General features: G+C 41.1%; 1 protein-coding gene across 1 annotated transcript in view; it reads right to left on the bottom strand.

Moving 5' to 3' along the window:
* Positions 1-14,645, bottom strand: part of CENPK (centromere protein K) — a 25,732-nt gene extending 11,087 nt beyond the window's left edge. Inside the window, exons 1-5 of the mRNA XM_015410241.1 lie at positions 14,588-14,645; positions 8,608-8,716; positions 8,433-8,489; positions 7,464-7,536; positions 731-777 (exon numbers count right to left, since the gene is read on the bottom strand). Coding sequence (XP_015265727.1) covers positions 731-777; positions 7,464-7,536; positions 8,433-8,489; positions 8,608-8,697 — 267 coding nt within the window. The 5' untranslated portion in view covers positions 8,698-8,716; positions 14,588-14,645. The remainder of the gene's footprint in view (positions 1-730; positions 778-7,463; positions 7,537-8,432; positions 8,490-8,607; positions 8,717-14,587) is intronic.
* Between the last annotated feature and the right edge of the window lie 64 nt (positions 14,646-14,709).

Genomic DNA, 14,709 nt, shown 5'->3' with positions numbered 1-14,709 from the left:
AGTGTGCCACCCTTCTGGAAACTGGGGAGGACGGGGTATAAATGTGAAAATAAATAAATAAAAATAAAAAATAATACTCAAATAAAGTGTACTGAAGTGTTTGGAGAAAGCACTGGAACAAAAGCCTCTGGAACATAAAGATTTAAGTCACTATGAAAAGCTTAAGAAACTCTCATTAGCCTGAAACATAAGAAATAAAGTCTGGGCATGTACTGGTTTTACCTCAGAAATTTCAACCCCCTGATTTCACCTGACCTTTCCCCTCTATGTAAAACAAAATATTTTGTTATTTTTGAATTTCAAAATGCTTCAAGTGCCATTTAAGTTGTTTTAAGTTAAAGCGGGCTCCTGATCCTTCCCTTAGGTTCCTAGGCTGAGCCAAAAGCCAAAATATTGTACTTTGACAGGGTGGGACAGCCAGAGTTCTTCAGCAAAGAAGAAAACACATTACTAGGGCAGCCCAGTCAGTAAAGAAAATCAGAGGGAGATTTCAGGCTTGATGTGATCTAGAACCCACTTATTTGTCTTTTTGATGGTCCATGGTATCGGCAAAACTCTCCACTCCTTGGCAGTCACTCACAAAAGCTTGTACCCTGCCATAAATTTTGTTAGTCTTTAAGATGCTACTGGACTCTTACTCTTTTCTATCATTAAAGAAAGCTAGTTATAGGTATATTTACATCTGTTAATTTTAAGATGTTACATGCAACTCATCACTTAATAGACATACCTGGTCTTTTCCTAGTGCTACCAGAACATCTGGATTCGTGGAAATTACTGAAAAATAGAAGTTACCAGTATTTATTAAATAATATTTTCTTGGCAATATAGTTCATTGCCATATATATTCTGCTTCATACCTATGGAAAATCAGTTTAACAACAGATAACAGATGTGTACAATACTAGAAAACTTTGTTGCCACTTCTTTGAGTGAAAGGAAGTAAGCTAACCAATATCTCAAACTGTGTTCTTCCCTAAGGAAGTGTTAAAAGTTGTCAGGAGAGGTACTCTCTCTTTTCTTCCTCTTGGACTTTCTGTCTCTGTTGATGCATTATGCTGAGGTAGTAGGAATCGACAGCAAAAAGGATGGTACTTTCTAATTATTTCCTCTCCATGTGGAAGTGGTCCTGATGGAAAGAGAGATCCCTGGCCTCATTCAAGGCCTCTTGAAAATATGAGCCTTGGATATGTGATACAATAACATCAGCCTGGCAGCTATCAACACAGTGCCACTTCCTGCCACATGTGAATCTACTAATTACCTTATGAATGGATTATGGGGCTTTTGCAGGTATCAGTGTGAAACCAGCGTTCTCCAGAACTCTGTTGCTTATTTTTGAAAAGCACCAAAAGGTTCTTCTGTTTTCCCAAGTATTTCTAGAGGCTCCATTGGTTTGTCTCTCATGCCTTACAATTCTTTTCACCTTACTGCTTCCTCTTTTGATAATATTGTTATGGTATTTTGACTATTCTTTCATAAGAGGATTCTACATAAATAAAACTATCATTCTTGCTACAACACAACTAAAGTTTTTTTAAAAAAAAACTGTCTTACAGGGTAATAATTCACTTATTAATGCTCTGTCCTTTCCTGCAAAATAGGGTATTTCAATACTTAGAATACAGAGGAGTTGAGTGTCTTTACTTAGGTCTCATAAGTTCACTTAATTATAGTAATTATCAGCATTGATTTCAAGTTGTCTGCTTTGATGATTTCAGCTCCTTGAACTTTATTGAATCTGGACTCCATGGGCACTGACTTGCATATCAGATGGACCATCTCCCACCATATGCTCTCCCTTTCTCACAATACAAGAACTCGTGGGCACTCCATGAAACTGCAGAGCGGTCGGGTTAGAACGGATAAAAGGAAGTACTTCTTCACCCAAAGAGTGATTAACACATGGAATTCACTGCCACAGGAAGTGGTGGGCGCTACAAGCATGGACGGCTTCAAAAGGGAATTAGATAAGCATGTGGAGCAGAGGTCCATCAGTGGCTATTAGCCACAAGGTATAGCTAGGGGCTCTGGGGCAAGTGATGCTCTGTCTTCTTGGTGCTTGGGGGGGGGTCAACAGTGGGAGGGCTTCTAATGTCCTGGCCCCACTGCTGGACCTCCTGATGGCACTGGTATTTCTGGCCACTGTGTGACACAGAGTGTTGGACTGGATGGGCCTTTGGCCTGATCCAACATTGGCGTCTCTTATGTTCTTATGTTCTTATGTATACATGCCTCCCTTAAGGTCAGAATAGCAGAGCTAGTTGGCAGTCCCATCAGTCTGCCAAATGAGAACCATGGGCATGAGAACGTGGATCTTTTCTGTGATGCTCCTTTTTTTGAAGAATGACTTACCTGAGGAGATGCAGGTCTCACCTCCTTTATCCTTTCACAGGGGATACAAACGTTTTCATTCTGTTTCATGAATGAGGCTTGTCCAGCCTTTCTGCAAATATTTTGGCTGTTTTAAATTGGTTTTGTCTGTCTTTATATTGTCTAGGTATCTGATTAACATTGCTGTAAAATCAATGTGAACCATTTATTTTTTTAAATAAATGCTGCAATTTATTTCAAACAGTTCAACCGGAAGTTGTTTTCATCTGTTGTCCTTATTCTTGTTGTGTCTAACTTTTAAATTACACATTTGCTTCTGGGACGAGAGATTTTAATTTAGACTCAGTATTCTAATTTCAGGACATGACAGCTATACAAGGGCAAATCCTACACAGGATTTGACCTGCTTGTCAAAAACATAAAGAACTCCTTTCAGCAGAGAATCTGAGAGGATGATAGAGAATGGTATTTCATTATTAAACAGGCTGCTACTTTTTGACTATTTTCTCCCCATAGGCATTTATATAATTAAAATACTACACAAAAAAGTAAAACCTGGGAGCTGGCATGTTAATGTGTATAATAACTAAACCAAAATGATCCCAACATTGAGCAAGGTTAGGAATACTTACTGGGCAATTTTTGAGGAATTCTGACTATGCCAACAAAATACCAGTACTATACATAATTACATTACAGACTTAAACGTGATTTCCCCCATTTCCTCTTTTTTGCAAAGGGAAAGATTCTAACCTGTGTTTAGCACTGACTCAGTCCACACATGGAGGAGAATGAGGTTGGTAGAATGGTCTGTGGTATTTCAGATTGCATTTTGGAATGTTACCTTAGGTTAAAAAAAAAAAAAAAAACTCCCTGAAAATTGAAACCCAGCACAAGCAAAGAGAGGAAGCAGAATCTTTCTCTTTGCTGTGCTAGTTTTTTGTTTGCAGATGATTTATTTATACAAACAATGGTACAGCCCACTTTACTACCTCAGGGCTCTGCCACCCAGTTACCACTGGCAGGTGTGAATTATATAAAAACCAGATTGAGCAGCTGTATTATTTATTTATTATTATTTATTTATCAGATTTATACCCCGCCCTTCTAGCCGAGTCTGGCTGGGAGAGCGGGGTATAAATGGGTATAGATGGATACAGGGGGGAAAAACAGAAAAAACAAGAATAGAACAAAGTCTCAAAACAATAAAAGAAGTATAAAAACATTCAAGTATTTGCATCCAAGTAAAAACTGGAATAAATAATACAATAAAATAACAATATTTATTAATAATTCCTTATATTGTTCATATAAGGATCAGAAGATAAGATTGGTAGCAACCTATATGTTCAATATTATCGAGGTGGTTTTTTCATTCCTTTTCGGCTATGAAAAATAAAGTCACAGAAAGACAAATCGTTGGAAGTGTAAAATCTCAAGGGATTCATGAACACCTGCTTACTTCTTTTCTTTTCCCAGATGTTCTGGAAGAAAAAGGGCTATGCTATACTGTGGAATCACTCATTGATGCTAGCTGCACTACTTGGCCCTAGCTAGAAAAATGTAAATGCAGACATACAGGTGTATAGCATTTAAGACTAACTAGAGGCATTGGGACGGAGACAGGATACAAACATAGAAGCTGCTTGGGAATGGAGATGAAGGAAGAGTATCGTAACTGGCTGGAAGCAAAGCACGCTGGGATTGCCCAATCTTGGGGACACTGTAGGCTGTGATGGGATTTGGAGCTCTGGTGAAGCACATGATTGGAGATTATGGGTTAATTTCCTTGCTAGTTTCTTTGCTAAGAGCTCTCGAAGTCTGAACACAAATTTTACCCATGAACTGCATATCACATATAGCTTTCCCTGTTGAAATCCAAAGCTCTTTGAAAACTATCAGCAGCTAAAATCAGCCTGTCTAAAGCTGTCTTCAGCAAACTGCCCAACAGTTGCTGTCTATCTTATTTCTGTGGACAGAATAACACTTGAATGCTAAAACAAATGAAATGTTGAGAAGAGAAAAAGTAAACAAATGAGCAAAAAAGAACGTTTAGAAATGTAGATATGTTACAGACTAAGCATACGAAGCTCTTATATAGGAAACCACAAAGATGGAAATAGGCTAAGTCAAAACTAAATGTTTACATCATCAGAGAATGAATGGAATAATGTATGGACGGAGCACTTCCATGGTGCCCTCCAGGGACTTAAGCCTTTCATCAGAAAATGTTACCATATGAAGAAATTAACAATGGCAGAACTCATGCACTATTAAAAAAACCCTTAAAGTTTCAGCTTGGATATAACTTGGGACACTTCTGTATAGTCTTCTGTATAGTCTTCTGCAAATTCTGTATAGTCTTCAGCACATAGCACACTGAAGCCACCTGACTCTGAATAGAATCTCTTTGAAGTGAAGCAGGTCCAGGTCTAGATGGGAAGCCACTATATATGTCCATAAGTGCCATCAAGTTGCAACCAACTTACGATGACTCCAGCAACGGGCTTTCAAGGCAAGTGAGAAGCAGAGGTGGTTTGCTATTGCCTTCCTCTGCAGAGTCTTCCTTAGTGGCCTGTAATGGGCTGGATGAAGGTGAACAAGCAGAAATTTAATCCTGACAAGACAGAAATTCTCTGGATTAGTAGGAAGGCAGACCAGGGACCTGAGATCTCTCCTGTCTTGGATGACATTATACTCCCCTTGAAAAGTGCTGGTTGACACAGGTAACACCTTAGAAAATCAGGTGGCTGCAGTGGCTTTTGCTCAGCTTTGGCTGTTGTGTCAGCTGAATCCATTCCTGGTTCAGTCATATCTAGTCACAGTGATCCATACCTTAGTTGCATTTAGACTGGACTATTGCAATCTCCTTCATTTGAGGCTACCCTTGAAGAGTGTTTGGAAGCTGCAGCTAGTGCAGAATGCTGCAGCTAGACTGCTGGTTGGGGCCAGCTATTTGGTACGTGTGACCCCGATACTACTGCAATTACAGTGGCTACCGATCTGCTCCCGAGCCCAATTCAAGGTGTTGGTTTTGTCCTTTAAAGCCCTACATGGCTTTGGACAAGGGTATCTGAAGGACCATCTTCTTCTATGTGTTCTTGCATGGAAATTAAGATTGCAGAGAGAGGCCCTCCTAATTTTCTGACCAATCAAAGTTCATCCAATGGGTACACAAGAGGGGGCATTTCTGTGGCAGCCCCATGATTACGGAACAGCCTCCCCAAGGAGATGTGCCTGGCCCCCTCACTTTCAGTCTTCAAGAGGCAGCTGAAGACAGTTTTATTTTGGACCGCATTTGACTAATTTAGCTTTTACTTACTGGCAGTCCTAATTGGAGATTTTTAATTGTGGTCTTTCGCGTGTTTTGTATAATCATTGTTTTATTTATATTGTAAGCTGCCTTCAGTTCCACAAAGTAAAAAGGCAACTAATAAACATTTTAAATAAACGAACTGATTTGTGGGAGCTATTTCAATGATTTGGACTAACAGCAAATGGTGCCAGCAGCTGCGCAGGACCTGTAGGCTGTATGGTCTCTGGATCCCAAGTACAGCTAAGATTGCCCAAGGCCAGCTGCCAGAGGAGTATGTGTGCAGATGCGAATGAGCTGTGACCTCAAAAAACCTTCTATAGATATTGTATACTTCAATACTTCAATAACAGTTTATGATAAATGATGATGATGATGATGATGAATTTCAGATGTAACAGCGTGTATGCTTAGAAAAATGCAGAGATCACACATATTATTATTATTCTGTGTTATGTTATAAACTGCAGATAATGGTGGTGGTAAGGCAATGTTCCAGCTGTATGCTGATTATCCATAAAATCTTTGTCTTGTGTTAGCCCTGGGTTCTTATTTTTCTTTGACTTGCCAAAGTAAAAGTATTGCCAAATAGTCTAATAACTTTCATGATGCAGGCTGCAATTCTTGAAGTGCTTACAAAAATCACTTTACAAACAGTAACTGTTCTTCCTTACATGGTATTTGGGTATGCTATTTGGACACATGAAGCTGCTTTATAATAAGTCAGGCTATTGGTCTATCAAGGTCAGTATTGTCTAGTGTGACTGGCAACAGCTCTACATGGTCTCAGGTAGAGTTCTTTCAACCACCTATTACCTAATCCTTTTTACTAGAAATGCCAGGGATGCTTTGCCACTGAGCCATGGCTCTCCCCAAATTTATACTTAGATGTATATCTGAAATCTGTAATATTAATGTATAATTAACAAGTATACCAGCTGATGATGTTCTAACCAACATTAAATGTTAGAGATAGAGAATACAAGTAAGGAATGCATTCTAAAGAAAGTTAACCACTTCCAAGACCACTGAGCACAATATAAATAACATTTTACCCAGAGTTACTAGAGTGATACTAAACTGTTTGAAGTCGCAGAGCCATGTGATGTGTTCACGACATTAGTAAAGGCAAAGGTTTCCCTTGCTCGAAAGCCGGTCGAATCCGACTCTAGGGGGTGGTGCTCCCCTCCGTTTCCAAGCCAAAAAGCCAGCGCTGTCTGAAGATGTTTCCGTGGTCATGTGGCTGGCGTGACTAGACGCTGAGGCGCACGACATTACATTGGATTAAACTGACAGATCCATTCTGCTAGTGACAGTGCTGTTTCCAGCACAAGGGGACCCTTCACTAGCTCAAGATGCTCTTCCGCCAGCAGAGGGCACCTGGCTCCACAGAAGACTGGTGTCATCAGCAGAATAGATCCACACAGGATCCAACCCATTCTAAGTATAAAACTGCATTTCTTGCAAATTTCTAATAATCATGCCTATAATTTTTCATAAAACTTCATGTCAGGGATACTGCACTTACTCTGATTTTTTAACGGTAATTTTTGGAAGAACAAATTTCAACTGGGAATAAGAAATAAAGACGGACAGATGTGCTCAGATCGCAGAGAACACAGTGAAAAGGCCTTAAAACACAAGAAAAGACAGATATCGGCTATAACATCTATAACTAACACAACATTCATACACTATTAAAGATAAAGGTTCCCTTGCTCGACACTATTACACACCTATTAAAATACAGACATTTTGATCATTTAAGGTATGGCTTTAAAAATCCTGTTAGAAGTATTCCACTGAAAAGCCTTACTTTCTGGTGTTCTTTTCTGCCACTGGTTAAACTCAGCTGTTAAACTCTTCATCCGGTGCAGTAGCAAAGATAGCTGTCAAATATTACAAACATTTAAATGCATTCTTAGCATATGTTTTACCATTATATTAAAAAAAGCAAAAATGGCAAAGGTTTAGCTACCTAATCATGCATAGCCACTTTCTCCTCCTCCAGTACTCATCTTTAACCCAACCTCCTGCTCTGCTGCAGAGCAGCATCAGGAGACTTGCCTTGCCAGAGGGGGCAGCTGACTTGGTTCGCTGGGCTAGGACTCGGAGAACAGCAACCACGTGCACCGCAACTCTCGCACTTTGACAAGTTCTTGTACAGCACTTTTTTCAGGGCAGGGACTACCATGCTCCTTGTACATGATTCTAAGGATTATACAGGAAGTTTGTGCTGGCAAAGAATTGGTAATGGGTAGCTGAAGTAGATATTTTATGATGCAGTACAATCTAGAACATATTGCACCATTCAGTTCCGGTTTGGAGGAAGTGTCTCCCAAGTTTCCATTCAGTTCTTGTCTAAGACTTTATTCTGTTAGCAATTATGTGAGGCAGGACAGATGGAGCAGGGCAGTTCCATCAATCCTACAGCCACTATAGTGCAGGAAAAAGCCTGTACAACAGGAATGGCTGAGGATAGATTCAGGCTGCTATCAAACACTAGATACCACAATTAATCCACTTACATCCACTTTTCTGTGGCTATTATTCTAATAAAATCAAAACAACATATTTTGGAAATATTCTTATTTTTTGTGATTAAAGCTTAGCTGACTGTTGAAGCTTCTGTCCTGCTTTTTTATCAGTCTGTCACGATTTAAAATGTGTTAAGCATTGTTAAATAAGTATATAAATGCATAATAAATAAGCTTGGAAGTCTATTCAGTATGGCACACCATGTACATAAAGCATTTTCAGTGAGGTTCTGAAACTCTGGCCTTACCTTGGGATCAGTAGCTGGAAGTGTTTCTATTTCTTGAAATGTTACTTTGTTCTGGCACTTGGTTAAAAAGAGAAAAGAGAGAGTACAACTCACACAGGTATTTAACATTCCTCCATGACTGGAACGTATTTAGCTGTCATATAACAGAAACCATCTCTAAAAGATGAGAAATTACCTCTTCCACATGTTTCCATATTCCTTCACACTCTTCTAAGAGTTGCTCTTTGGCATCCTCTAAATCCAGATCTTGCTGTGGTAGAGACATGTGCTTGGAAAATTTCAGCCTGGGAATAAATATTATCTCTATATTGACATTTGCATGTAAAATGACATCAAAAAATTAATGTCTAATTTTTGTACAGCAAACAGTACCATTTTACTGTAGGCTGAAAGAAGACTTTAAAAGGATGAAAACTCCAGGGCTTGTGGAATGAATTCAGTGACTGCAAAGCATGCTTACTACTAGAGATGAGCATGAACTGAAACTTGTCCCAAACTTGGGCCAGTTCACAAACCAATGTTTGGGGAAAGCTCCCTCTCCAAACATCTACTGAACTTGTGGACGGTTCGGCTGTTCAGGGCCAGCCATTTAAACCTGATAGCTAAGTAGCACGGGGTCTGCCGGTCAGCTGTTAGATTTAAATGGCTAGCTAGCAGCCATTTAACTCTTCAGTTTCACTTCCTCCATTTTGAAGGGGGAAAGCAAAACCAAAGGGTTAAATAGCCCCCCCCCCTTTAAAATCCCCCCCCCCCCCCGTGAGCCACAACCAGGAGAAAGGGGAAACTGAACTCACTGGACCGTCTCAGTTCGGGGGCTGGCCCAAACTGCTTTTTTTGGGTTCATGCCCATCCCTACTTACTACATTTTGTAAAATCTACAATAGGAGAGACAATACATCATTGCCTACCCCTTGCACATGTAAGTCTAATCATATTGCTATCTTTTTCTTTCAATGAAGCTTTTGGACTCTTACATGTAATAGTAACAGTCTTACATGTAATTGTCTTACATGTTTCTAAGAAAGAAATATCTTCCTTGGCAGAGATAAGCCTAAAAATGTGTATTCACTTCTTAGAAAAATTGCTGAGAATCAAGAATTTGCATAAAAATGATGGCCTGAATTCTTCCAAGCCTGAGGTTGTTTTGAGGAGTTTCCCCCCTTACTGTTGACAATTTTCCCTTCCCATAGCAGTCCCTTGTATATAATGGAACGTTACTACAATACTCCCTGACCTTTGGAGAAGTTCTTTGGAGGGAGAAACAGCTTCTACTCCAAGCGAAAGAGTCCCCAAGCACTCAGGAGCAGTTTGTTGGGTAGAATGAAAGGTTGCAGGGGAAGGCAGGAAAGATCTATCCTGTGAGGAGAGCTCCTCTCATAGTTCTTTGGATGCAACCCTTCAGTTTTAAAATCCTCTTTTACTCCTATTTTCTGGGCTTATAATTTAGTGCAATCTTACAGTTATACACTTTGAAGCCCACTGACTTCAATGGACTCAGAAATGTGTAACTCTGTTTAGGATTGCATGTTTGATGACTAACACAAGCAAATTGCTTATCAAATTAAAGAAACAATTACTCAACGGGTTGTAAATTGTCACTCAGCAAATTCATAACTGCTTGATTCAGGGCACAAACTTCAAACTTCAATATGAGATGAGCGTTACAACCCAATGAATCCTTCTGCAACTTGGATTTTAATCCTTGCTATAGAGGAATTCCTCTCCACCCATTTGGCTACCTACTGGTACAACAGCAAGGCTTCCCCTCCACGCATCTTTCGGAAAGCAAGAATGGCAGTGTCCCATGCATCACGAACCCTTGCCCATGTGGCTGCTCCAGAGTCTCTGGGCCCTGGGATGGTGCCATAGTATTATTCATTCCAAGAACAGGGAGAAGAGGAGGCAGCAGAGAAAGCTAGAGACCAAAATCTCTCCTGTTGCCTGAGCAGCTACTGTCACAGGGAAGGGGCTTGGGGATTTATGGAGAGGGGCTCAGCAATTGTGGGCAGATTTTAAATCTCTAAAGAGAAAAAATGCTCTCTCTCCCAAATGTTCTCCAATTTCCTAAAATTAGTAATAGAGATTAAGCTCAATTTTCTATTAATCTCTGTTGATTTATAACTGGTGATGGGTGAACTCCCTACAGGCTAATAATTGCTGTCCAGATCATGAACTGAGCTTGGAGAGTCTGCCCATCACTAGTTACAAATCAACAGAGATTAATTTTAAAAAATGAAGCTTAACCTCTATTACCAGTTTCAGGAATGTTCATGTTTCAAACTGCTACACTATTTTAACTAGTATTAAACGTCTACAAATAGAACTTGCGATCTAATTTAAAACTGAAATTCATTATTTCCAGATAAATTAACTGTGAACTAATTTTTTGTGCTTATCCTTTAATAAAAATCTCATTATACAGACAAGTAATGCTATGAAACGGCCCATTTATTCCTACATTTATTTTTAGATTTAACAGTTTTGAAGACCATGGCAAATTGGAACCACGCAGTTCTGTTATATGGCTGGATGACACAGATGGGCACTAAACTCAGACCTCATTTAAATGGGATGCTGACAGGCAAGAACCTTTCCATACAGTGTTATGCAAGCTGACGTCTCATTTAACATGGGCCATGTAATCCCAGCATGCACGCAATGTTGCCCACTTGAGCTACAGAACTTTGGCATGCTAACACTGCACATGCCACAACTGAAGAAAAACTGTAAATCAGATGCTGGGTGCCTGCAGTGCCGTATGCATACGATCTTGGCTGCCAGCGTCACACTTAAAGCCGACTTCAGGGAGCTTGAAAACAAAACAGTAGTATAGCACAGCATTTCCCAATGTGTGGGTCCTGAACCAAAAGTGGGTTGCGAAGCCTGTGAAAGGAGGCCCCAGGCTTTTGCAGTTTCACTGATTTGTGCATTCTCTGGTTTTTTTCTTTAAGCGGTTATTTAAGTAAATTTGGATTGGAGTCACCATAACAAAAAGGCTGGGAACTGCAGGTACAGCTGATCCCCTTCCTGAAAATAATCTATACAAAGCATCAGTCTGATCCAGAATTTAACAGAATATGGTGAATTTAAGAGTATGATGAAATTTCCTATTGGTAATGGGTTTAATATCCCAGAATACATAAAGTGTGGAAACTCTGAATCCACTGAATACATTTACAAGATTTAAACAATTTCACTGGATTTCACCTAAGTCTTTGATCATCAAATGACTAGAACGTGAAAGAAGAACATAAGAGAAGCCAATGTTGGATCAGGCCAAAGGCCCACCCAGTCCAACACTCTGTCACACAGTGGCCAAAAATACCAGGTGCCATCAGGAGGTCCAGCAGTGGGGCCAGGACACTAGAAGCCCTCCCACTGTTGACCCCCCCCCAAGCACCAAGAATACAGAACATCACCTGTCATGCACTCTGTACTTTTAAAGTGCTACTGGACTCGAATCTAGCTGTTCTGCTGCAGACCAACACAGCTACTCATTGAAACTATCCGTACTTTTAAGAGCTGAATGACAGACAGAAATTCAAAGATGCCTCTTTTCAAATGGAGAATTTCTGCCTGACAAACAACTGTTAGGGTCATGGAATTTGTATCAGGAAAAATGAAATATCTAAAGCAACCAAATCCAATATCAGAGAGAGCATGTGTGCTGTCATGTGCAAGGGAGTTTTTTTCCACTTCTACAGCTTAATCTGACAGATCAAACCTATCAAAACACTATCTCTTATAAATGCAATTATAAGAAACTCAGGCTGCTGCCACACGGGACGGCTGAAACGCAGCTAAGCAGAGCCGCACCGAACTTGAGACGCCGCGGCGGGATCCCATGGATCCCCTCAGCCGCGGCGCATCGCTCCCCGGCACAATCAGATGCCGGGGAGGAAAGTCCGATGGGAGGGGGAGGCTGCCGAACGGCGCATGCTCGAGCATGCGCAGTACGGCCAGGGGCCGGCGGCGCAAGGACGCGCCACCCGATCCCACGGCCCGGCTTGCGGCGCTGGAAGGGATACAACCACCTAGGTAGGTGGTTCTTTTTTACAGCGCGGTATCGCCGTTTGGGACGGAACAGGGACGGGCAGGCAACGATTCCCAGATGTTGCCGTGGGATCGTGCCCGTTTGCTCCGCCCCCGTTCTGTCCCGCTCCCGGCCCAAAAGGCCTCGTATGGACAGGACCACAGTAGGGCACCTTGTACGTTATCATAGGATCAGCAACTGGTAGTCTGTGAGCCATACCCAGCCCCTTGCCAGGCTCCACCTAGGCCCCATCATTATAAACCCAAGCGAGAGGCACCGTGTATCAGTGGAGTACAAGAAAGTTTCCAGTAGCACACTGAGGGGGGTGAGAATTGTCTCGACATACTATTGTGCAGTAAAACCAGTTGCTAACCAAAGTCCCAGCAGCAATAAAATGTAAAGAAAAAATTGGGTTTTTTTAAAATAAAAGTTTAAGCTAAAGTTTGACTATAATAAAACCTGCATTTAAAACGAAATTTCTTAAAGTTAAACGCATAACGCACTGAACAATTTACGAAAACAACTTAATCATACAGCACAGCAGTTTATGGAGTTATATTATGGCTTGCTACTTGGGGGAAGGATTGGAAAGTCAGCCCCTGATGTCATCCACTGATCCTACTATGTCACCACCATTTACTCCTGTTTTATGCCTAAGAACTGCCTGATCTCTGCAAGTGGCTCAGTTATAAATATTTCTGACTCTATATACCAAAGAAAATGCATATTTATTTACCATGTCATAGACATAGCAATGACCTGACCGGTAATTATCAACAGCCCTTGCTCTTGGTTGAGATTATTTTTGACAGGGTTATAAAACAGTTAAAAAAGAGGAGCAGGCTAAGACAGAAAGGAAGTCTGGTGTGTGTGTGGGAAGCATGTTCTAATCTTAATTCCAACCAACATCTATCTACAAAAGCCTGTTGTAGCTGCTGATAAACCCTTCTTGAGGCTATGAGTATTTATTACATCATTTTCTAAAATATTAAAAATATTAAGTGTTTTCAATAATGTACAGTGTCCCTTCTGAAGCTGCATAAGGGTTTTGAATCAGTGTTTCACGGTTATAGCAGTTATTTAGAAAACATCTAAATACTACACAGAAAATTTTGATTTAAATTTAAAGTAATAATTAGTTGTTTAAATCAGACTTAAAAAAAAAATCAAATCAATCATGGTAATAATCATGACCATAAGTAAATGCGAATACCCCTGTTGAGGCATCTAGAAAAACAAGCTCACAAGCAGAGTGATCCCTGTTGAGGATCACTGTTGAGGCATCTAGAAAAACAAGCTCACAAGCAGTGTGTTCCAGCCTCCTCTTCCCATTAGCACGCTGCACAGTTCGGGGGGGGGGGGGGGGCGAAACAAACAGCGGCTTTTTTTCTCGGGGGGGGGGGGGGACAAACAAATGGGTGCCAGCCTGACCTAAAGTGGGTCATTGTGGCGATACTGTAATAGTTGCTTTTAAAAAAAAGAAATTTGAGAGTCTGAACTAGTTTAGCTACCAACCCCCAAATGCAGCAATGCTAAGAATTCTGATAAGACATTTCTGCTCCCCCTCTTCAGTTTGCAAGGCTATTTAGGGAGAAGGAATGACCATTATCGCAGCGTGTCTGCCGTGCGTGATACCCTGAGAAAACGAGAAAAGAGTGACAAAATTTAGACTGGGCTCACGCTACTGGTTGGGGTTAAAGATGCTGGAAATCCCCCTTGCTCCCCTAGCCCGACGGACCTGCCCGAGTGACGCTTCGCCCTGGGGAGCTCCTTTCTCCTGTCTTTAGGGCTGATGACAACCTTGGCTGAATTTCGTAGCCGGGCATCTTTTACTATGCCGGTTTTTATGCTCTCTTATCTATGGTCTCACAGATGTCTTATTATAGGCTCACCGTCTACAGACTGTACTGTGGAGACTGTCTCGTGGCGATTTATCCCGAGCGCTGTTTTACTTTTCTAGGGTTTTCATTTTAAATTTTGAAACCGCCTTGAGTGATTTCAAAGATAACCATACAACTGACAATAAATTAAGTAGACCCCTCCCTCCCCCCCCGGGCGACTGTCGGAGGCAACCCCGTTACATCGCCGGCCTAGGCAGCCCGATTTTACTAGGACAACCTACCGCTTGCCTTCTTTTAACCTCCGTCGCCGCTTCCCCCCTTTCCAAACCTGCGCGGGCTGAGTTCTCATTGGCTGTTGCCAAAGGAATAAGGAAGAATGACTCGTCACTGTCTGCGCGGCCGC

This window comes from Gekko japonicus, unplaced genomic scaffold, assembly GCF_001447785.1.
Source record: "Gekko japonicus isolate JY-2015 unplaced genomic scaffold, Gekko_japonicus_V1.1 scaffold179, whole genome shotgun sequence".
Classification (NCBI taxonomy): Eukaryota; Metazoa; Chordata; class Lepidosauria; order Squamata; family Gekkonidae; genus Gekko; species Gekko japonicus.
Note: the sequence above shows the minus strand (reverse complement) of the source record. Positions and strands in the feature narration are given on the sequence as shown.